Genomic DNA, 22,407 nt, shown 5'->3' with positions numbered 1-22,407 from the left:
AGCTTTATTGAAGTAGAGAAACTTTAGCTTGAATCTATCAACATGTTCCCTTAACAGAATAGAAAAATTTCCTTATATAGTTAGGAAACTTTTATCTTCTATCATGCCCCCGCAAGATGGTGCTCCTGATAAGGATACCAAGGATCGATGCAAGGCTTCATGAGTAAGATAAGTGTAGATCGCTATTGCTGTTGCTGCGATTGCTATTGCTGTGATGGCACTAACGTTCCCTTTATTCTTCATGAGTAAGATAAGTGTAGATCGCTACTGCTGTTGCTGCGATTGCTATTGGATGGCACAGGCATTCCCTTTATTCTTCATGAGTAAGATAAGTGTAGATCGCTACTGCTGTTGCTGCGATTGCTATTGCTGTGATAGCACAGGCGTTCCCTTTATTCTCCTTAAGTCTGCCGAATGTTGACAGATCAACGAAAACTACCGCGGTGAGGAAGATGAGGATTGACCACGAAGCCTCTTAGGAATGCAAGGGTAAAGCTTCACTTTTCTCAACGACATTGGTCGCTGGTCGAAGGCTTTCGACCAGCGCGAAGCTTCGCTTTTCTCAACGACGTTGGTCATGGTTGTGATTACAACGACTGCGACGATAGAGAAGAAATCTACAGCAATGTTGCAGTGATGTTACTATAGCAAAGGAAGAAACTACATCAGAGGAGGAAGTTGTAGTAGAAGATGAAGGAAAATAGCTACAACGAGGAAGAAATGTGGCTCATAATGGCAACACCAATTATGAATTGAATTGGCAACGAGAAAAAAAGCTTGCTTTAGGCAAATGACTCTGATACCATAATAGAAATAATAGAAGATAAGAATAATATAATATAAGAAGTTTTATCGAAGTAGAGAAATTTTAGCTTGAATCTATCAACACGTTCCTCTCCTGTTTATACAAATTAAGAAGAAGGATTTCCCTAACAAGCATTTTCCTCGACAGAAATTTCATCTGTATCAAAGAGGACAATGCGATGAGTAAGTCGAAATGCATCTTCCTGCCTTACTGGAATCAAAATTAGCAGAAACCAAAACGATTCGGTAATATGAATGACACCACTTCGGATCATAGCCCCTAAGAAGACGCGAATCCCTATATCAAAGAAATTAAAAAAAGGGAAAGGAAAAATCAAGCAAGAAGTGGATCGAGATCAATAACTGAACCAACCCTACACCGATTCGTTGCTCATAGCGGGAAAAAAGAAATCGTATGGCGAGAGATTTCAAGAAAACGGGGAAAATGGACAGACTAATAATCTTCCGCAGTTCGATGGTGTTTCCGGGAAAAAGAAATGTTATGACGATAAAATAAAACTCGAAAAACAAGGAAACGAACAGACTCATACCAGCGAAGCCTCTCGTGGAGCTTTCACCACCTGCTCCTTCGCTTGCGTTGCCCACCATCTTTACCGAGACCATCTGCGTCCGCTAAAGAATAAAAGAAGGAACAGATTGGAGTCTCATATATAGGCATCATCACCGGAACGCCACCGCCTTGGGAATGCCTCACGTGACAGACTCGTGATGTCTTTGGTTCATTCAGGACTCGACGACCGTAATGAGCGTAGTCTTTATAGATGTACACACCGATTCACCTGGCCTGCTATTGATAAAAATGACGAAGCCTCTGGGAGCCACATGCGGGACCATAAGGACTGAGACCAGTACGCAAGATACGGGCTGGAATTATTTAATGGGCGGGCTACGTTTTTTGGTTTTGGGAATTATTGAAGACGCACGCACAGCTTTACCAGCTTGCTATTGGCTGAATGCCGGGACCACAAGGAGTGAGATTGGTTCACCCGCAGCGAGATGGTTGCCATTTTTTGGTCTCGTTCTTATTATCTATTAATTCACATGGAAGTACAAATTGTCACGAGCGTTCATGTGATCGGGTCAATCATTCGCAGGTCAACACGAAGGCGAAGCCCGGAGGCAGTCGAGTCCCTTTGAACGACCGGGGAAGGCATTCGGCACGTGCACCGACGCAAACCAGGCAATGGGTTTGGGATTTGCTTCGCTCTCCTTGTGAAACCGGGGACCGCCGTTGGTGGAAGATGGCTTTACCTCACATCGCAGGACCGTCTTATTTTTCTCCTCGTATCGGTTACGCCATACCGAAATATGAACCCTTAAATTGGCCTGTGTATCGGCCATTTTTTCTTTTTCTTTTTTACATGATTGAAGAAACAAAGCTGGGAAAGAAAAACAAATCACAGCCGAATCACATGGAAGAGAGGAAGGGGAAATTTCCAGATTCTTGATGACACACAGCAGAAAGCATGACTCGGTTTGCTGCTTTCCCTTCCGCCGTTTTAGAACTTGATGTTCCGAGATCGGAAAGCAAGACACACACGCGTCTCCCCGGTTCTTACCTTCACACCCTGACGATCTTGGCCGCTCGGACGACGGGATTCGCGCGAGCGATGGCGGCCCGGGCGGCGGCCTTGTAGTCGTAGCTGCAGTCGTGGCGATCGGAGTAGCGGTGCTCGCCGCAGAACAGATCGCCGCAGCGGCACCGGAACCCCGTGAGCCCCACACGCTTCCGGCAGGAGAAGCACCGGCTCACGTGTCGCGCCGGCGCCGGGGCAGACACAGCCGCCGCGGGGGCCTCGGAGGTCCTCGCGTCCCGCTCCTCTGCCGCTCGTTCCGGCGATCGGATCGGGAGAGCGGATCTTGGAGAGCAGGAGTGGGGAGCGGGGGAGGCAGCGATGGTGGAAGCTTGGAAGCAGGACTGGCACATGTTGTTGGTGGCGGGGTTGCCGGGGAAGCCACAGTTGTTGACGCAGAGGGTGAGGGTCTCGGGGGCGTGGAGCTTCGCCTCCTCCTTCTCACGCTGAGCCATCGATTCCTACCCTTTTCACCTTCTCGTTCTAAGATTTGGTATCCGGATCTGTGAATCCTGAGGGCGTGAACAATTACAACTCTGAGCGTTTGAGATCGCTGGGGGTTTATGAAGAGGGAGAAAGGTCGGCAGTGACGCAAGAGAGGGAGGGAAATGGGTGGAGTGGCGTGGGAACGCGTCGAGATCGTGTTCTCGAAAGGACTCGTTGTGCCGAAACTGACCCCTCATTTTGCCGACTCAAATAAAAATCCGAAAAATGCTGTTCGGATGGAATCGGTGTCGACGTCCACATAGGTTTCAGAATAATAAGAGCGGAGAAGGGGGGTGTTTTGGGTAACGTGGACGGGTCGGCCTTTGGGATCAACGCGCCCAGCCGCCCAATCTGACCTCCACGTGGGATTCCATGTATCGACAACTCACCCATCGACTTCCGAGTTTGGTTCGCCATCTGCGTCGCTCCGGGCTGGACTTTGGAACGCGTCGCCGTCGGACGCAGCCGCCGCGAGCGGATCAGCCATCAACGTGCCCCCTCTCGAGGCGGCGCGTCAACCCAGCTGGCCTCACTCGCACCGTTCACTCCCGTTTGACCGACCAATCGCCCGGCTAAGCACGTCAAACTTGGGTTCCAGATAAACCCATTTGCCACCAGTGTTGGAGATATTTAACATGAGGGAAACATGTTGCGCCCTCAGCGAAATTTCCATTTTGTATTGTTCGTTCATGAATCTGCAAGCGATCAGGGACATAAATCTTCGTGAACCGGCCGCCAACAGTTGATGGATCATTTGTATATATCTCCTGCTCGCAGGGTCCGTGCTGGTGCATGAACTTTCGAAAGGTAAGCGATAAGATTTGCCCTCGTATCGATGGTGCTTCCTTCACATGCCAAGTCATCCACAATTTGTTGTCTTCTCTCTTTAAGTTCCCTTGGGCAGGGGGATGTTCTTGCAAACCCGCGGCAGCAGCACCATGTAATTCGATGCCAGATTTCCATTGTTTCCCATCGTCCCAGCTGATGTGGTAACATGCTTCTCCATGAATCGTACTGTTCTCATTTGTTTTGTTATTTAAGATTAGCTTAGTACCTTCTTTTCTAATCCATAGATACATTCTTTAACCGCTAATTGTTGTCATGGATTCATGTCACAGCAATTGCGACGAGCACTGGCTCATTAATCTTGTAGTTTATATAGAATGTGTTACTGTTTCTTATATGTATATGTTTTCCAAGTACCAATAACGTTGAAGTACGTACGTACATTGATGGGAGTGTTGAGAACCTTAAATTATTATCCTGTTTTGCTTTTTCGGTCTTCAACAAAACCTACCTATCAAAAGATAAAAATTCACTAGTAGGATATCATAAAATATTTTTTGTTGCACCCAATGTATTTTGCATAGACTTTACATAGATGTAGCATATATAGTATATCTGATGGCGTTTGTTCAATATAAAGTAAATTTTCCATTAAACTTCTGTAGAGATTGCAACTCTATTTTAGATTTTGCTTCACTATCGTTCATTCATATCTACACCTATTTTAGATTTTGTAGATGATTGCAACTCTCCATGTTAAACTTTTGGATGCAAATCATTTATATCTTTTTTGACAAATAAAATTCTACTTTCAACTTATTTCACTTCAATATCGACAAAATTCTATTATCATGCTCTAGGAACTTATAAATTCTATTAGTTTCACAAAAGATTCTAAAATTTCTAGAAAGAAATTTGTCCCTCGATCAATACACAGCATTTTAATTTTGTAATCGGTATTTGTCTCCACCATTTTTTATTTTTTAAAAAAATAAATTTTTTTTTGTTTTTACACAAACCGTAAAACAATAGTTTTCATTAAGAGAAGAGTTTTGTGTTGGCTCATAAATTTCTGTATGCACCAAACTTAATGGTTCTTTTGCTTAATAATTACTATGTTTTGGAAAAGAATCTCTATGCTATTTTTCTCTTACGTAAATTTCACAAACAGTCATTATTTTGAATTAAGATAATTTATATACCATATTTTATTTTATAGTAGATCAAGACCTTTGAAACATGAATGTTCATATCTATAATATTATAGCCAATTTTCATTAAAAAAAAAGAGATTCTTGAAGTACTCAAAATTTTCTGTCATATGACTACTATAATCATTATCCACATGTCAAACACTTTTAGATGAATCATTAATAGACTAACATGTAAAATAGTAAGTTTTCCTTTTTTTTTTTTCCTCCTCCCACAAAAATAGTTTGTTGATGCTACCATTTTAAATACTAAAATTTTTCAGTGTCATAATACTTGTAACAATGTTACTAAATATTTTTTTTAAAAAAAGTTTGATTATTACCTTTAGTGTTTCTATGATTATGATTATCAGATTCCTAATTGCTTTGATTGTCTGATCTACCTCTTGACCATGATCATAACCTCATCTTTGGCCGAAATTTTGTTTGCTTGGTTTTTTTGCAACACTACTTATTTTTCATTATCCTTAGAAATATTTAATTTATAGACATTATCAATATTACAAGTTCTATTCAATCTATCTATGTGATTGTAATGAACCAAACAATTCACTAACGTGTAATTCAGATAGATCCATTAATTCTTGAACAACAGTAAATACTTATTCATATTTATTTGAGAGGCTTCTTAAAAAAATTTCAACAACTTTTTGATTAGAAATTAATTCACCATATTATCTCGTCTGATTAATTATTTCTGTAACTCTTGAAAAAAAAAAAAAGCTTTCATTGTTTCACTTTCATTCATAAATAAATTTTTAAAATTTCTTCGAGGAGTTTGAAACTTAACCATTAATATCTTAATGATGTTACAGTACTCTTACTCCAAGATCTCCCAAATCTTGTTAGAATTTATTATAACAAGATTTGGGAGATCTTGGAGTAAGAGTACCTCCTCGAAGAAATTTTAAAAATTTATTTATGAATAAAAGCGAAACAATGAAGGAAATATAATCTCATCAACTACCCGTTGAAGGAAACAATAAAGATTCAGAGAAATATAATCTCATCAACTACCCGTTGAAGGAAATAGAGGACAAGTCTCGTTAGAATTTATTATATTAAAATATTTAAAAAAATATAATCTCATCAACTATCTATTGAAGAGAATAGAGGACAAGTCTTGTTAGAATTTATTATAGTAAAAGATTCAGAAAAATATAATCTCATCAACTACTCATTGAAGGTAATAGAGGACAAGTCTCATTAGAATTTATTATAGCAAAATATTCAAAGAAATATAATCTCATCAACTACCCTGAATGGAATAGAGGACAAGTCTAGTTAGAATTTATTATAGCAAAAGATTCAGAGAAATATAATCTCATCAACTACTCGGGAATATAGGACAAGTAGATCTTTTCTTTGATTTTCTTTAGTAGTTCTAGCTATATTATAACATTTTTCAACAGTCTCTCATAAATCTTATCATTATCAAATAATTATCTCCTTTGAAAATTGGATCTATTAATGACAAAGATTCCATGGTGTACTACTTCTTGCCATCAAAGAAAGAAAGAAAAAAAAGACTTAGATATCACTTTGTTGAGAATGAGATAAAAACAAAGCACCAATAAAAAAATCAAAATAATTTAAAACATAAAATACTTCTTTAAAGAAACCTAATTACAATCCCTCTACCGGTATTATGCAACCCCTCTCCTTCTGCTCATTTGATGCGACTTAGTGTTCTCAGAGACGAAGAGTCTGAATATATCAGGATCTATCTAAATCTAAGAGTTTAAAAAATAAGATCACACACTTAACTTTTATAGTCTAGAAACATAATGTTTTAATATATTAGGATTTATCTAAATTAGACAGCATAGACCAATAAACTATTGTCTAAAGAACCTCAAATTAATTAAATCATTAGCAGCACAAGGGGGATTCGCAAGCTGACGAGAAGTTTCAGTGGCAAGTAGCAGTCAATCTTCAATAGCAAAACTCTCATTCAAGACAGACACCTGATGTGGCCTCAAACCTCAACATGTACTCGAACTGATCGGTCATTGCCACCATATAAATTTAGCTGAAATCCTTGGTCTTCAAAATATCAAGAGAATTCACCAAGAGATTGTTGAGTTGTTGGGACTCTCAGAATTACAAGGTGAAGTAATTATGAGTGATGGAATTGCCTGGAGGAAGCATGCCATGGCTGATTCCTTTTGTGGACCAAGCTGCTCAAAGCTTTTAGTGTCACGGCCGGCAGTGGCATTGCAATCGAAGCTACGGCCATGATGTTAATGCATGTGCTGCTGCTTCTGAACTCATGTCAGTGCTACATACGGAGATGATACTTTCGACGGTCAGCTCGAAAGGTTGGAGTTCCATTCCCTTGTATGCTTCCTAACTTCTTCCATGGTATGTAAATTTGCATCACCGAAGCCATAAACAATTGTACGTCATGCAAATGGAAGCACAGCTGTGGCATCCTTGTTCTTGTCACAATCTTTTTCTTTTGGCCCCAGAGCCGGCCATCATGATCATCAACCGGTCTCCATGTCTTGCTTAAGAAATGGTCGTCAGATTGGAGAAGCAGATGAGAGATAGAACAGAAGGATCAAATATTTCAGTGAGGGCACAGTGTCGGGATAAGTAACTCTTACATTACAGAGAAGGCTACGAGTCAATTCTGTTCTAATTATAGCTCCATAACTGTCCTTTAAATGTAGTTTTGTTTAGGTCGTATTTGGAGAGAAGTTGTTGTCTTGTGTTGCTTACTGGAAAATACCTTCTGCCGCACTCTCTGCCCTGAGCTGAGCTTTATTCATTTCGCTCGGAAGTAAAAGCGTCAGGTTCGAGTTCTTTCTCGAGTTGGTGTGGACTGAGATAGTTTGCGACGATAGACTCTGATGCCACCAATTCTGAGACCATCAGATGTAACTCGTCTTGTAAATGTTTCAGCATGCAGATGCGAGAAATTGAAATGTTTTTTTCCTTTTTGTGCAAGTGAGTGAATGGGAGAGTTTACATTCCAAGTGCGTGCCCTCATGCAGCCCAAGAAAAGCCAACCATTCCTTTTGCTTCGTTCGGTTCCACTAATCCCAAAGCCTAGTGAACATATTAGCCGCAGATGGTCGATGTTGACACAGCAGGTTTGCGGTCAAACGCCAAGGATGGAGCGTCTCCCTCTCCTGCAGCGCATCGCCGAGCACCCATCGCATGACAGCCAACATTGAACCGTCCACCTTTCAGCGGGCCCCTCCCGACCAACACAGATCTCCCCCGTGAATTCATCGATCCGACGGACAACGTCTGCTGCTCTGCCCCCACTATCATTCCCTCGCCCACGCTCACATCGCACGCAAAGCTCCCTCCTCCTCTTCTCTTCTACTCCCAAAATGTTATCCGTACGTCTTCTGGTCACCCGGTCACTTGCCACTGGCGAAGGAAGGCATGAGGGGTCCAAAGGGCCCTGTACCTGTCTCCAGTCAGAAGGACGGTCTGCGAACGGGTCAAATGCAGATATATCGTTGTGTTCTTTTTGCCTCCTCCCTCCTTTTCGTTTTAAATACTCCGAACCGAAAGAGCTCACTCACTTGTCCGCCAAGGCTGAGGGAGGAGGCGTAATTATCGCCCACCGGCTCACGGCCAACGCGTGATCCGGATCCGACCGCTCTGATGGCGCCGTGATCTCCTTTAAGTGTGTCTTGTGTTGTAGCCTTCTCTGTCACCCTGCTTTAAAATGGTTCCGAAAGGCATCGGATCGACCGCGGAGGAGGAGATGGAAGCAGGCGGGGAAGAGTCGTACGAGGTGGTGGAGCAAATCGGGAGAGGGGCTTTCGGCTCCGCCTTCCTCGCGGTCCACAAGACCGAGCGAAAGAGGTTGAGCCGTCCCGCCGCCCTCTGTTGTGGCTTCCTGTAGGCGTCGGATCGGCGGTTGATATGGTCGTTGGTGGCTGCAGGTACGTGATGAAGAGGATCCGATTGGCGAAGCAGACGGAGAAGTTCCAGCGCACCGCTTACCAGGAGGTAATTGGTTCCGGTTATGTCGAGATTCGTGTTCCGGTGGTCGATGACATTTGCACCGATTGATACAGATGGCTCTGATCGCGAGTTTGAGCAACCCTTACATCGTAGAGTACAGAGATGGATGGGTGGAGAAGGTATGCTTGTAATATATTTTCTTATTTCTTTTTTCCGCTCAGGAACCTCAAAGAAAAGAAGAAAAATAATGAGAATCTTTTTGTTCGATAAATCTCTGCTATAGCAATATCATTGCAGTGAGTTCAGGGGGCTTAATATTTCACCGGAGTAGGTGGATAACCTGTTGGTGTCCTCTTGCCCTTGCCGAATAATCGTTCTACGATTCCACCGGTCAAATGAGATACGAGAACAGTTGCAAGATAACTAGGTTGAAGGTTCTGAATTGAAATCTTAGGAATGCTAGTGAAAGTATTGAAGGCTTCTTCGTTACCTTGCATCTTGCTTTACCTCCTCTGTAAAAGTAGCTTTATCTTCCGCCAATTGTACCACCACCACTCTGATCGCAATCACTCACCTATGACTTCGGTTTCTCTTTGCAGGGAAGCTCCGTATGCATTGTGACCGGTTACTGCGAAGGAGGAGACATGTACGTGGCTCATCTCAAGTAGTATATCCTTTGTTCTTCCCTATTCTGATCTCCGTTAAAACAGGGCTGACAGAATAAAGAAAGCCAGAGGAATCTTATTCTCCGAAGAAGTGAGTCTGAACCATCTAAAGAAAGTTCATACGTTCTCCACCTGGTTGTCTCTTGAACAATTTGATATGCAGAGGGTTAGCAAATGGCTGACGCAGTTGCTTTTGGCTGTGGATTACCTCCATTCCAACCGTGTGCTCCATCGTGATCTCAAGGTACGACTGGGAATTCCACCTCGAACCGAGGTTACTGTATCATGGATGGATCATCTTATCATTTAGCAGATGTAGAACTCCTGCAAAACCTTGCCTTCGATGATGCACAACTTCTGTTTCTCTCTGATCCATTTACCTTTGGTTTCAGTGCTCTAACGTGTTTCTCACAAGGGACGACGACGTTCGACTTGGTAAGACGCTCGCTATTGTATTATTGCAAGAAATGGAAGTTCTGACAACCATATATAGAGTCTGTTCCACTTTATGTACGCTTAACTTACTCTGAAGCATCCTATCAAGCGTAAAGCTCCTAATCAGAATATATTACAGTACAAAAGAAATTAACTGTTTTAATAGTTTATAAAGCCTTTTGTGTGGTTTTCATCTCACATTTCACCAGTATATTATTTATTATACATGTTGACCAGCACATATAAAGTATTTATTATTCCTGGACGTACTTGTGATCTTGTTTTCATGACTGCAGGTGACTTTGGACTCGCAAAATTGCTTAATGCACAAGATCTTGCTTCTTCGGTATGGCTCTTCGTTTCCCTCCTATAAGGTTCGATAAGTACCTAGAGATAGATAGACAATGGTGCTGGTAAAAAGATTGAATGTTCCCCAAAATTCAATTGGAGGAGAGAGCCAATTGGAAGAGTTTGCGATCGAAACTTACATACTGCTATAACAATTTATGCGCTTCTGTTAATTATTTCTCTTGCTCGAATCGTCTGTACATATCTATCTATAGGTTGTCGGCACTCCGAACTACATGTGCCCTGAGATACTAGCTGACATACCCTATGGATACAAATCGGATATTTGGTCACTCGGTGAGACTTTGCATTAGAATTTCCAGATTTTGGTGTCGATTTCCTTATCGAAATCAACAGTATAATCTAATACTCCTTTACAGGTTGTTGCATGTTTGAGATAGCAGCACATCGTCCGGCCTTCAGAGCTCCCGTGAGTACCTCGTCCCTGTGCTTCGGTTCTACGGTTGTGTGCTCAGAATCCATCTAATCATTGATTGTTCTATTCCAAAGACACTTTTCTGCTTTGATCAATCATCATGAAGTTCCTCGAACAGGATATGCAAGGATTGATTAATAAAATCAATAGGTCATCCATCGCCCCGATGCCTGCCATATACTCTTCTTCACTGTAAGTTCTGCTTCCAAGTTTCTAGATGTGGTAGTATGATTTCTGAACGACGCTGGTGTTAATGCTCGCAATGGTGTATGTTCCTAATTGTTTCAGTGAATGACAGGAAGAGGTTGATCAAATGCATGCTCAGAAAGAATCCGGAACATAGACCTACGGTACATTACGGCATCCAACTTCGTGTACGTGAGCACTTGATTTGATGATAGCACGCGGGCTGACACATTCGCTTCCCTTTGCTTAGGCTGCAGAATTGCTGAGAGACCCCCATTTGCAGCAGTATCTTGCTGCGTCGTGGAATCCTTCTCCTCTGTACCTTCCCATAAAGTCAAACAACAACGGTGCACAAGAGAAACAGGGAAGAAGGCGAAGCTACAGGGAGTTGCATGGTGGAAAAGTCGACCATGGGTGCACTGAGGCAGGAGAAGTTGCACCGACGGAACAATTGGTAAGACAGATCAATGCGGGCCCATCAAACGATATCCTGGCCTTGGACCTGAGTCATGACGAGATCAAGAGAATCGATCCTGGTAGCTCGAAGATTTCACTCAGCCGCATTGCCGCAGTCCACGTCGCAGATGAGCGAGAGAAGCTAAGCGAACAAAACCTCGTTAAGATGGCTGCCGCGGCTGATACGCTCATAAAGAACGAAGAACCCGAGTTAGAAATGGAGGCCGCTGAGCCATTCGTGGGATCAAAAGCGATGAAGTCTAATACTGAGTCCGTACACCGCGAACCATCGGCGAGCAGCAGCAACAAGGAAGAGGGGCCAAAGAGAGCTGTCAGCATTCCTCTCTCTCAAAGAGCCAAAACCGATGCCGATGACGTGGTCGGCGTTGCCGAAGAAACCTCATCGGTCAGCACCATCACGCTGCCTCATGCGGATAACGCACAGGCGGAGTGGGAGAGCTTGAATACAATTCAGCAGAGAGCTAATGCTCTGGAGTCTCTGCTTGAGCTATGTGCGCAGCTGCTACAACAGGAGAGGCTAGAGGAGCTGGCTGGTGTGCTCAGACCGTTTGGGGAAGAAGCAGTGTCATCCAGAGAGACAGCAATCTGGTTGACCAAGAGCCTCATGTCGGTGCCCAAACTTGGATCGGATCCCAGAATCCATTAGCGCCACTGCTTATGCTTGGATGATCGCCCAGCTGCTGAGCTTTTTCGGAGGAATCAATAAGATTCTTTTTATTTACTTTCCACGTTCCATGTAATGATTTTTTGAATCTGTGTGATGTTAACTGGAATTATAAGTCTGACCTATTAATAAAAGGATTCAAACTATAAAACAATTTAGTTCTTCTACCTTCGCAGTGAGTGTCGTATGTCTCTCGATCGGCGAGTCACAGACGCGCACCATAAGAAATCGAATTATAGATGAGCACAGACTCTTAATTGTATTAGTTAATCCATCGACACAAACCCCCACCACACAAGTCAATGAACCATTATGGTCTTTGTTTGAAGGAATTCATTCACCAATCAGATTCACACAAACGCCACCGTTTCCATCCTCTTAATTAACATTTAACGACGGAACCCGAAGTAGGAGAAGAACATGGAAAGAGGAAATAAGGAAAGAATAATGATAAGAGAGATGTCAACGACACGAGTCTGCCGCTTCTTTCTTTCTTTCCTACTCCTCGTGAGGCGCTTACTGCAAGTACAAGGCAAAGAAGGAGAGGACGGAGGCCCCGATCACGGACCCAACAACGGGGTTGACGGCGAAGGAGGCACTGGCAGGGCCGGGCGCAGGGGCCTCAGCTGCCAGTGCGGAGGTGGCCGAGGCGGCGGCCACGAGGACAGCACAGGCAATCTTTCTCATTTCCATTGCTGACGGCGGGCCGCGAGAGAACTCGACCTGAGACCTCCTGAGCTACGGAAGCGACAGAGAGAGAGAGAACGTGTGATGGAGGTCCGAGGAGGAAAGGGAGGGGATGGAGGGGGTTTTATGGGATGCTTTGGTGGTCGGAATGATTCCTTAAGGTGCATATTTTTAGGAATGAGGGAAGGTCTACGTGCTTGCATGCGCATGGTATGTGGAGAGGTCATTGACCGGATTCTTAGTTATAGACAACCAGAAATGGTCGGATTCTTAGTTAGACAACCAGAAATAGCGGGCCTAAATTTAAAACGAAAGATTATGTGATTCTATTTAGTTAAATAAGATATATTATAGATATGATTATATTTTAATTATAATTATAGATCGATCAATAAAAAAAATTAATTATGATTAGATTTTTTAGGAGATAATCTTGATGAAAAAAACTATCATAATTACTATCTTAGATCACTTACTCTCACCTATTAATAAATAAAACATCCTAAGAACTGTATATATCTAATGTGTAGATATAAAAATATATGGATGCACGTATAAGAGGAGACGAGGATATGAGACATTATTAAGAGATTATAAATATTCTCTCATCTCTTTTTTATCTCTAATCTATCACTCACAGTGGTTCTGTGAGTGATAAGAAGAGAGAAGAAGACGAGTTTAGTTTACCTTGTAGATCGACATTGCTATATCTTTCGGATTAGACACGTGATGATCAGATAAAAGTCTTTTGAATGACATCGAAAGGTATTCATTATAAATTTAAATATATTATAATTTAATTTTAGATTTTAGCATTAAAGTTTTTCACTTAACAAAAACATAAGGATAATTTTTTATCCTCACAAATGATATCAAAGTCATGTTTGTGGAATCAAATATTTTAGATTTATTTATTAGTACTTTTCACTTGTGAAAATATCTTAGTTTTCATTTTAGATGCATTAACGATTCGTTTGTTTTGCTGATATGATTTTCTACATAGTCGTCATATCACTTGCTTACGGGCGAGACGAGGTTTATCATGCTTGATCGATGGACTACCATCGATAGCTTTCTATTGGCAACATTATTATTAAGGGCGGTAACCTTTGGTGGTTGTCAGCCAAATTGCGAGCTATGATTACACACCCAATGCAAGCAATGTGGGGTGCGGCAACCCTACGATGACTTTAGTAGTATCGTTGGTACTTGCAATGGTTGCATCAGTTGCAGCAATGTCGTTATAGTGGAATTTGTTGGCTAAGGCTAGCATCATTGGATGCCAAAGGCTAATGAGGTTGTTGGGAGGCATGCGTGTGCATAGTCGTGCTGCAACGACCGTGAGGGTTGCCAAGCAATGCACGTGCACAATTAGGCATGGGCGGGGAGGTCGCACGTAGGTGACGGCTTCGCATAGTGGCGATGGTCACACCTTATACAACGATCGTAGACGACAGCTATGATGCCTTATGTAGGCGATGGCTGCACATAGTGACAATCATGCCTCATGCAACGATTATTGAGAGGGAGTGACAATTTGAGTTTTTAATAAAAGGATAATTTTATCCCTCATAAATCAAATAATTTCAATATATGTCCCTAAGTTTACTTTCCAATTATACTCTTAAATTCTATTACATATTCTAAGTAAAAATTATAGTTTTACCTTTTAAAAATTAAAATTTTCTAAATTATATCCTTAATTATAAAATTAATTATTTTATTTTATTTTAATCAAATATTTTTAATCAAGCTTAATCATAATTTTATTCTAATCGTTTAATTAGATTTAGATTCGATCAAGTCAAATTTTAATCAATTTTAATTTTGACAGGCCTAATTAACTGAAGGTAAATCTAAATCTATGAATTCAATTGGGATATCCTAATTCTAACTCTTCTCAAATAAATAGGGTTGATAAAAAATATATAAATTATAACTTTTTTGATCATTTTTTCATTAACATATTGATAAAATTTCACATGTGCCAAATAAAAATCTAATTATTGTTCTTTGATATTTATTTAGTTATTCACATGTATATATTTAAAATTAAAAAAATACTTATTTTTTACATAAATACATGATTTATGTTTCATCATAATTATATGTATCATGTGAGTTTTTATTTATGCTTATTAATATTCAATAATAATAATAATAATTATTATTATTAAACTATTTTGGTATAAATTAGATTGAATAATTTGATGAACATTATTTGTAGCTTAAATCCCAAAGTTTTATCTTATTGGTTGCTACGAAAGTAGTTTGGGATGATAAACTTATAAAATATGAATTAAATAAAGATTTCTTATTTTTAAGATATTTTAAATTATTGTATTAGCTTTGTAGCCTCCAAAGTGATCTAGACCAATGATAACTTAAAAGATTATATTATGAATTAATCCTAAATGACATTAACAAAAATAATATTCATGATTATATACATAAGTTTAAAATTTAGATAATCCCAATAGAGATCTGTTTCGAATAATTATGTGATAAAATAGAATGATACGGTAACAATACTATTATGCATAAATATTTTTGTGTGAATATTAGATATATCAATATTTCACTTAAAGGTGAAATAAAGATAATATCGATAGTTTAACATTGATTGAAAAACTCAAAATATTAATATTATGGAACAAATATTCTGATAAATGTTCCTATATTTTTTGGATTAAATTATTATAAATACTTGAGCATATGTAATTTAGAATATGTGTGTTTGATATTGATCAAATTAGTCGAAAGGATCATAAACTTAACTACTAAAAACTTTATAGAACAAATACTTAAGATAAATAATCATAAAAGATTTAAAAGACTAGGTTTTATGATAATTATTACTAATATTTAGACTTTATTAAAGATCAATTTAAATTTAAATAATAAGTAATTGACTGATATATTAATGAAAGAATCGATTGAAATTTAGTATCGTAATATTTGAGGAATTCAAGATTATATCTTTAATATAGCTAATAAAGCTATAAGCTTAACAATATTGAGTATGAATGTAGTTGAGTCATTTCTCATATAATTTATTCTTAATTTTGTTTCTTCTTAGTTTGACTCATTTAAAATTTATTATAATAAAATTAAGGATAAATAAAACTTAAATAAGTCAACTAGTATATGTGTTTGGAAAGAAATTAATATTAAAATATGAAAGACTTATAATATTTTGAGTATTATTTAAGGAGTAGATAATAATAAAAGAAAGATGAAGCAAAGATCACCCAAGTTTATAAATACTATATAAATTTATAAAAAAATAATACACAAAAGGTAATATATGTTATGAACCATAATGAACTAGTATTTATAAAGAACCATAATATATCTTAAATACGGTTCATAGTAAATCAATTATATCAATTCTTTTGAGTTATGAACTAGTAAGAAACTCAACTTAAAATATTTACATATTTAGGATTATTCTATAGAGATAATGGTCTTCAATTCAAATACAAAAATTAGATTTAAGAACTATTTTTAGATATTTTATTGATTATCTAAGAAAATTCAAAGAGAAAAAGATTTTATTCTCTAATCATAATATAAGGATAGATGAATTTAGTAATAAGGATTCCTAGAAAATAATAAATCATAATATTGATATTATTATTGACTTGTAGAATAATTACAATCGGTAGTTTTGAAAATATCTTAAAGGAAAATAAAATATATATATTTTATTAATTATATGATATATCTACATGAATTAAATTATGATATAGGAATCATAATATTGATATAAGTTATGAAAAATAATGATTTTGAAAGTGATATGATGTAATAAAAGAAGAGTTGAAATCAATTACTAGAATGGTGTCTAAGAACTCGTCGGATTGCTCAATTATTATAAAAGAGTCTATTATATAAATATGACTCAATAGGCAATATCAAATGATATAATGACTAGGCTTGCGGTCAAAAGTTTTACTTATATAGAATACATCGATCGTAGCAAGATATTTTTTTTATTTTTTAAATGATCTTGTTAAGAATTATCATGACAATAATGACTCGTTATGATTTTGAGTTATATCATATGGATGTAAAAATAAGTTTTTTAAATGGGGATCTAGATTTATATGAGTTAACCTAAATGATTTGCAGAGAAAATTAAAAAATTTATAAAATTTGGTATACAAATTTAAGAAATCTATTTATGACATTAGACAAGCTTTTAGACAATGATATATAAAATATTTTAATATTGTTACTTCTATTATATTTAAAAAATATTATTGATCAATATTTATATTTAAAGATTAATACGAGTAAGTTTATTATATTAATCTAATATATGGATAATATTTGACTTATCAGTAATGATCTATAAATTATCTCGATAATAGAAAATTATTTATGTCTACATTAATTGGAGGAGTAATTTATGAAAAATATAAAATAATATATTATTATATTATTAATAATAGAAGTTGATTTTATGATATGTTTTAAGATGATTAGACAAGCTTTATGACTACAAAATTTTATCTTGGACTTGGCGTGATAAGACTCATTTGCCAAGTCGCTGAAGATACATTATGACACATCGTAGTAGTTTTCTTCTTTAAAAATATTAAATACTATTATAGCACTTTGTATTATAGTATAAAACACTTAATGATTAGAGAAAAAAGTTAAAAAAAATAATTAATATCAATTAATAATTTGAGTTCCACTATACTGATTATTGATCTATTTACTCATGACTTACATCCTATATTATTTGAAAGAATATGTTCTTATGATTGGGTTTATGAGTAACTCATAAAAGATATGGTGATACATATTTAAGTGGGCATTATAATTAATATTTTTATTTATGTAATTACAATTATTTATTTCTACTATCTTATTTATATTTTTATATGCATATATTATGGTTGAATGTGCTAACATGATTATCTTGATAAAATAAATTACAGAGATCATTTTAGATTATATTATGAATGACTAACTATGTTATAATACATAGAAGGATGTATTGTTGAATATCAAATTTTGATAATAAATTAATTAATGAGTTTATGATCTAATGTGCATTTAAGTGACACAGGACTAGTTTCGATCAATAAGAGGTAAATTGATTAAAGTAAAAAAATCAATTGTTAGGTCGGAATGTATAATGTCAAAAGATTGGTCAACATGCCGACAAAAGGCTATGTGCCAAGAGTTCAAGCATCGGGCCAGAAGGATCGGATATTGCACTAAGAATATCAGATGTTGCGGAAGCTCTATATACCGATTGGGCAATACGCCGAAAGAAAGGACGATGAGCCGAAGGGTTGGGCGAAGCACCAGATGAACCAATGACATGCTGGACAAACATGTGATTCATGTTTTATAATAATTTGTCTAGATTTAAATAGTTTAGATTGTAATTGAGTTAGTTTTAAATGTAATTAGGTAAACTCAATTAGGGATCAATTGGGCATAAATTAAGACTAATATGAGCTCATTAGGAGGCTCATTCAATGACCCAAAAGTTGAGTTATGCGATAGCACCGTCGGTTCAAGTGGTGGAACCATCAAAGGATCGATCTCCAAGACACAGTCTTCAGACTATGTTAGATAGTGGTACTGTCCAAAGTCGGTACTATAAGTAGTGGTATTCCCCAACACAAGCGGTGGTACCACCATTATCCCGAAATCTCGGGGATTTAAATTTTGGCTAAAATTTTTGAAGTCATTTAGGGTCTATAAATACCCCATAAATTTCTGCTTAGGCATTGCAAGAAAATAAAACAAAACTCTATGATTTTAAAGTTATAAACCCTTGTAAAGTGTAGAGTCTCTTCTCCTAAAATTTAAAGACTATTCTAAGGGAGAGTGTGAGGGAAACTTTGTAAAAATAGGGTGTAAATATTCTCTCCTGAGCCTATCAAAAGGAAAAAAGAGTTGTAAGAGAATAGTTGGTCTTCACCCATTGAAAAAAGATTGTTACTAGACGTCGATAGCCTCAATGGAGGAAGAATCGAGAGTGAACGTAGGTCACGACAACCGAACCACTATAAATTTGTTGTGCATCATCTTCTTACTCTTCATTACTATTACTTTTCTGCCTTAACTACTTGTTACGTCTACTCTAAGTCAAGCACACTTCAATTACATTTCTGATATGGTTTCATCGAATTAAGCTTTTTAAAATCATTGAAATTTTCTAAAATCGATATTTTTATTGAAAGCACTAATTCACTACCCCCCTTATACCGATTTCAATCCTAACAGTTGGCATCAGAGCTAAGTTTCTCTTTGTTTGGTTTAACACCTATTAGTGATGACTTTTTCGGTTTTCAAGAGAGTCGTTCTATTATTCGTTATCTTATGTTCAATGAGACGAACTATACTTATTGAAAAATATGAATGAGAGTTTTCTTGCTTTCTTTAAACTTTGATTTGTGGAATATTATCGAATATAGTTTTCATAGACCCTTTAAACAATGAATGGAATTATTTTGAGAAAAGAATATTTTCATTAAATACAAAAGCTATAAATACTTTGGATAAAAATGAGTTTAATCATATTTTGACTTGTGAAACTGCACATAACATTTGACACACTCTTAAAATTACATATAAAGGCACAAGTAGGGTTTAAAAAAAAAAATTAATCTTTTGATGCATAGTTTTAAATTGTTTCGAATGTAATCAAGCGAAACCATTGGAGATATGTATACTCGTTTTACGGATATCGTCAATGGTTTAAAAGCATTTGGTAAAAAAATTTCTAATCTTGAACTTGTAAATAAGATTTTAAGATCACTTCCAAAAAGTTGGGATCCGAAAGTAACTATCATTCAAGAAGCAAATAACCTAAATAATTTTCAACTTGAAGAACTTATTAGGTCTTTAATAACCTATGAAATGAGTTGTGTGATACAAGACAAATATGAGAACAAACTTTAAGAGAACAAGAAGGATAGGACACTGAGAACCAAAGAATATCACTTGAGTGATAACTCAAGTGATGATTATGACATAGAACTTTTGACGAGAAAATTTAAAAAAATTATAAAATAAGAAACTAAGAACAAAAATGAACTTAAAAAGAACACAATAACTTGTAATGAATGCAATCGGTCGGGGCACCTTAAAAGCAATTGTTCGTAAGTGAAAAAGCTATATAAAAATAAAATACTCAATGTGACATAGGATGAAACAAATACATCTTAAGACGAAAAAACTGATAAAGACGAGGTGGCAAACTACGCTTTGGTAGCTTTCAACTATGAGATAAGTAACTCAACCAAAACCCCTTTACATTACTATAAAATTATTTGATAAATTTCATAAGTTATTTTTAAATTAGTTAGTAAGAAATATAAAATATCAAAAACAGGGGATCATACTTCTCTTTCTAGTGATTTTAATTTTTTTAAAAAATTTAATTAATGAGCATGACTATTACATTTTAATTCCTTGCACTAAGTATGCAAAGTTAGATTCACTTAAGAAGGAAAACATATTACTATAACAAATAATAACAAAAGAAAGACCATTGGAATTAAAATGATTATTAACAAATTAAATCTTTTGTTTGAAGATGTTTTAATATGTCATACTATGAATCATGATGATTTTTCATGATAATGCTTGTTTTTTAGGTTTAAACGATGATGCATGATTTTGGCTTAGACAATGGTATGAAATCAATCACATAGAGGAATGTATTATTTTTTACTCTATCCCTAAAAGCTTATTAAATTTTTCAATAAAAGATTAATGAATCTATTTATGTTATGAATCTTGCAAATTATGAAAGTAATTTTGATGATTTAAATTTAGTGAGTTTTAACAAAATCATATTCTCGAGATTTATAACTTGAAATCATTTATGAATCAATATATCTTATTATGCGTTCTCATATCATCCCTTAGTTTTATCTAAATGAATCATGGTTTCTTTTTTGATTTCTTGGAATCATGACTTGAATTTTTTTTATAAATCAAGATTTTTTTATGATTCCTTCTTTTACTAAAGAGGAGAATTATACAAACAAATCATGATCTTGATAATTATAACTTGAGATTTTTATATAAATCAATATCGTTCACTATGATTCCTTCATTTTACTAAAGAGAATGTTTATTCAAAATTTTCTTTTGATTTCTCATACTTTATAACATAAGATTACCTTTGAAGATCATTGATTATTTAATCTACTAATATTTTTTTTGTTATTTACTAAAGAGGAGATTTATCAAAAATGACTCATGGTTTTTTAGTATTCATCACTTGATCTTTCATTTTTTATGATTGAAATATTGATGTAAATTTATCGTTGTTAATAATATTTGTTATGATCTGAAAATTGATGTAAAAAGAAACTTCACATTCTCAAGAACCTGCTAGCTTGCATATCATAAAATGAAGCAAAGAATTTACTAACTTGCACATTTCAAGAAAAAACAAATTATAGCTTGCCAAAGAAGAAAGAATTTGCTATCTTAATCGTCGCAAGAGAAGCAAAAGTGAAAACTTGCACGTATCAAGAAGCAAAATTTCTAAACTTACACAACACAAAATTGTTGTTAGCTTGTATATTATAAAACTTGCATATCTCAAAAACTTACAAGATATACTTCTCCTTTTTGTTGATGACAAAGGAGGAAAAAATATTATGATGAGTTAAATCATACGTGGTATGATGTACTTTTATTTTTTAAAATATTATATAATTTTTTAAATTTAAAAGTTTTATCAATATGTCATATTGATAGGGGGAGTTTAGTTTAAACTCCGTCATCAATTTGTTTTGGAAAGATTATTGAATCTTGAATTTTGATGATGAAATTAATTAATGAGTTTGTGATCTAATATATGTTTAAGTGACACAGGACTAGCTTCGATCAAGAATAGGCAAATTAATTAAAATATGAAGAATCAATTTTTAAGCCGGAATGGGCATGTTATAATATTGATAAACGTATCGGTAGAAGGTTTCATGCCATGAGTTTGGGCATTGGAACAGAAGGATGAGATATTATGCCAAAAATATTGGATGTTACGGGAGGTCAACATATCGATTGAGCAATATGCCGAAGGAAAGGAAGATGAGCCGAAGGATCAGACGAAGTGTCAGATGAACCAATGACATATCAAACAAATATATGATTTATACTTTGTAATAATTTATCTAGATCGAAATAGTTTAGGTTGTAATTGAGTTAGTTTTGAATATAATTAGGATAACTCAATTATGGGTCAATTGGACCTAAATTGAGATTAATTTGGACTCATTATGAGGCACATTCAGTGACCAAAAAAATTGGATCAAGCGGTGACACCATCAATCCAGGCGATGGAATCGCTAGAGGCTCAGTCTCTAAGACATTGTCTCTGAGACTGTGTTAGGCGATGGTATAGTTAGACTGGACAATGGTACTACCTAGTATTAATGTCGCAAGCAGTGATACCACTAATACCCCGAAATCTCAATGATTTAAATTTTGACTTTAATTTTTGAAGTCATTTGGGGTCTATAAATATCTCACAAATTCTTGCTTAGACATAGCATGAAAGTAGAATAAAACTCTATGATTCTCAAGTTGTAAACTATTGTAAAGTGTATAGTCCATTCTCATAAAGTTCAAAGACTATTTTAAGAGAGAGTGAGAGAAATTTTGTAAAAATGATGTTTAAAGGTTCTCTCTTGAGCCTATCAAAAAG

The 22,407-nt window shown here is 36.3% G+C and overlaps 3 protein-coding genes and 1 long non-coding RNA gene across 4 annotated transcripts; 2 read left to right on the top strand and 2 right to left on the bottom strand.

The window, feature by feature from the left end:
• Positions 1–2,134: 2,134 nt before the first annotated feature.
• Positions 2,135–3,008, bottom strand: LOC135634067 (zinc finger A20 and AN1 domain-containing stress-associated protein 11-like). The gene has a single exon (XM_065144235.1). It carries the CDS (start codon positions 2,852–2,854, stop codon positions 2,387–2,389), a length of 468 nt encoding a protein of 155 aa, XP_065000307.1. The 5' UTR covers positions 2,855–3,008; the 3' UTR covers positions 2,135–2,386.
• Positions 3,009–3,102: 94 nt separating this feature from the next.
• Positions 3,103–7,695, top strand: LOC135634068 (uncharacterized). The gene is made up of 2 exons (XR_010495226.1): positions 3,103–3,692; positions 3,777–7,695. It is a non-coding gene; the product is annotated as an uncharacterized LOC135634068 (long non-coding RNA).
• A 747-nt stretch (positions 7,696–8,442) lies between these two features.
• Positions 8,443–12,190, top strand: LOC135633291 (serine/threonine-protein kinase Nek6-like). Its single transcript, XM_065142594.1, has 13 exons — positions 8,443–8,710; positions 8,791–8,857; positions 8,926–8,991; positions 9,412–9,458; positions 9,523–9,568; positions 9,641–9,721; positions 9,870–9,912; positions 10,209–10,258; positions 10,476–10,557; positions 10,641–10,690; positions 10,815–10,888; positions 10,995–11,046; positions 11,133–12,190. The coding sequence occupies exons 1-13, from the start codon at positions 8,571–8,573 to the stop codon at positions 12,003–12,005; spliced, it is 1,671 nt and encodes a 556-aa protein (XP_064998666.1). The 5' UTR covers positions 8,443–8,570; the 3' UTR covers positions 12,006–12,190.
• A 136-nt stretch (positions 12,191–12,326) lies between these two features.
• LOC103977888 (arabinogalactan protein 23-like) lies at positions 12,327–12,792 on the bottom strand. Its single transcript, XM_009393540.3, has one exon. It carries the CDS (start codon positions 12,714–12,716, stop codon positions 12,540–12,542), a length of 177 nt encoding a protein of 58 aa, XP_009391815.1. The 5' UTR covers positions 12,717–12,792; the 3' UTR covers positions 12,327–12,539.
• Between the last annotated feature and the right edge of the window lie 9,615 nt (positions 12,793–22,407).

The sequence above is a fragment of the Musa acuminata genome, chromosome BXJ3-3 (assembly GCF_036884655.1).
Source record: "Musa acuminata AAA Group cultivar baxijiao chromosome BXJ3-3, Cavendish_Baxijiao_AAA, whole genome shotgun sequence".
In the NCBI taxonomy this organism is placed as follows: domain Eukaryota; kingdom Viridiplantae; phylum Streptophyta; class Magnoliopsida; order Zingiberales; family Musaceae; genus Musa; species Musa acuminata.
The sequence above is the reverse complement of the archived record's forward strand: the minus strand, read 5'-3'. Positions and strand labels throughout refer to the sequence as shown.

Coding starts and splice junctions, on each gene's coding strand:
- LOC135634067 (XM_065144235.1), bottom strand. CDS start 2,854: ATGGCTCAGCGTGAGAAGGAGGAGGCGAAGCTCCACGCCCCCGAGACC.
- LOC135633291 (XM_065142594.1), top strand. CDS start 8,571: ATGGTTCCGAAAGGCATCGGATCGACCGCGGAGGAGGAGATGGAAGCA. Junction 9,913..10,208: donor GGACGACGACGTTCGACTTG/GTAAGACGCTCG, acceptor TCATGACTGCAG/GTGACTTTGGACTCGCAAAA. Junction 10,259..10,475: donor CACAAGATCTTGCTTCTTCG/GTATGGCTCTTC, acceptor ATCTATCTATAG/GTTGTCGGCACTCCGAACTA.
- LOC103977888 (XM_009393540.3), bottom strand. CDS start 12,716: ATGGAAATGAGAAAGATTGCCTGTGCTGTCCTCGTGGCCGCCGCCTCG.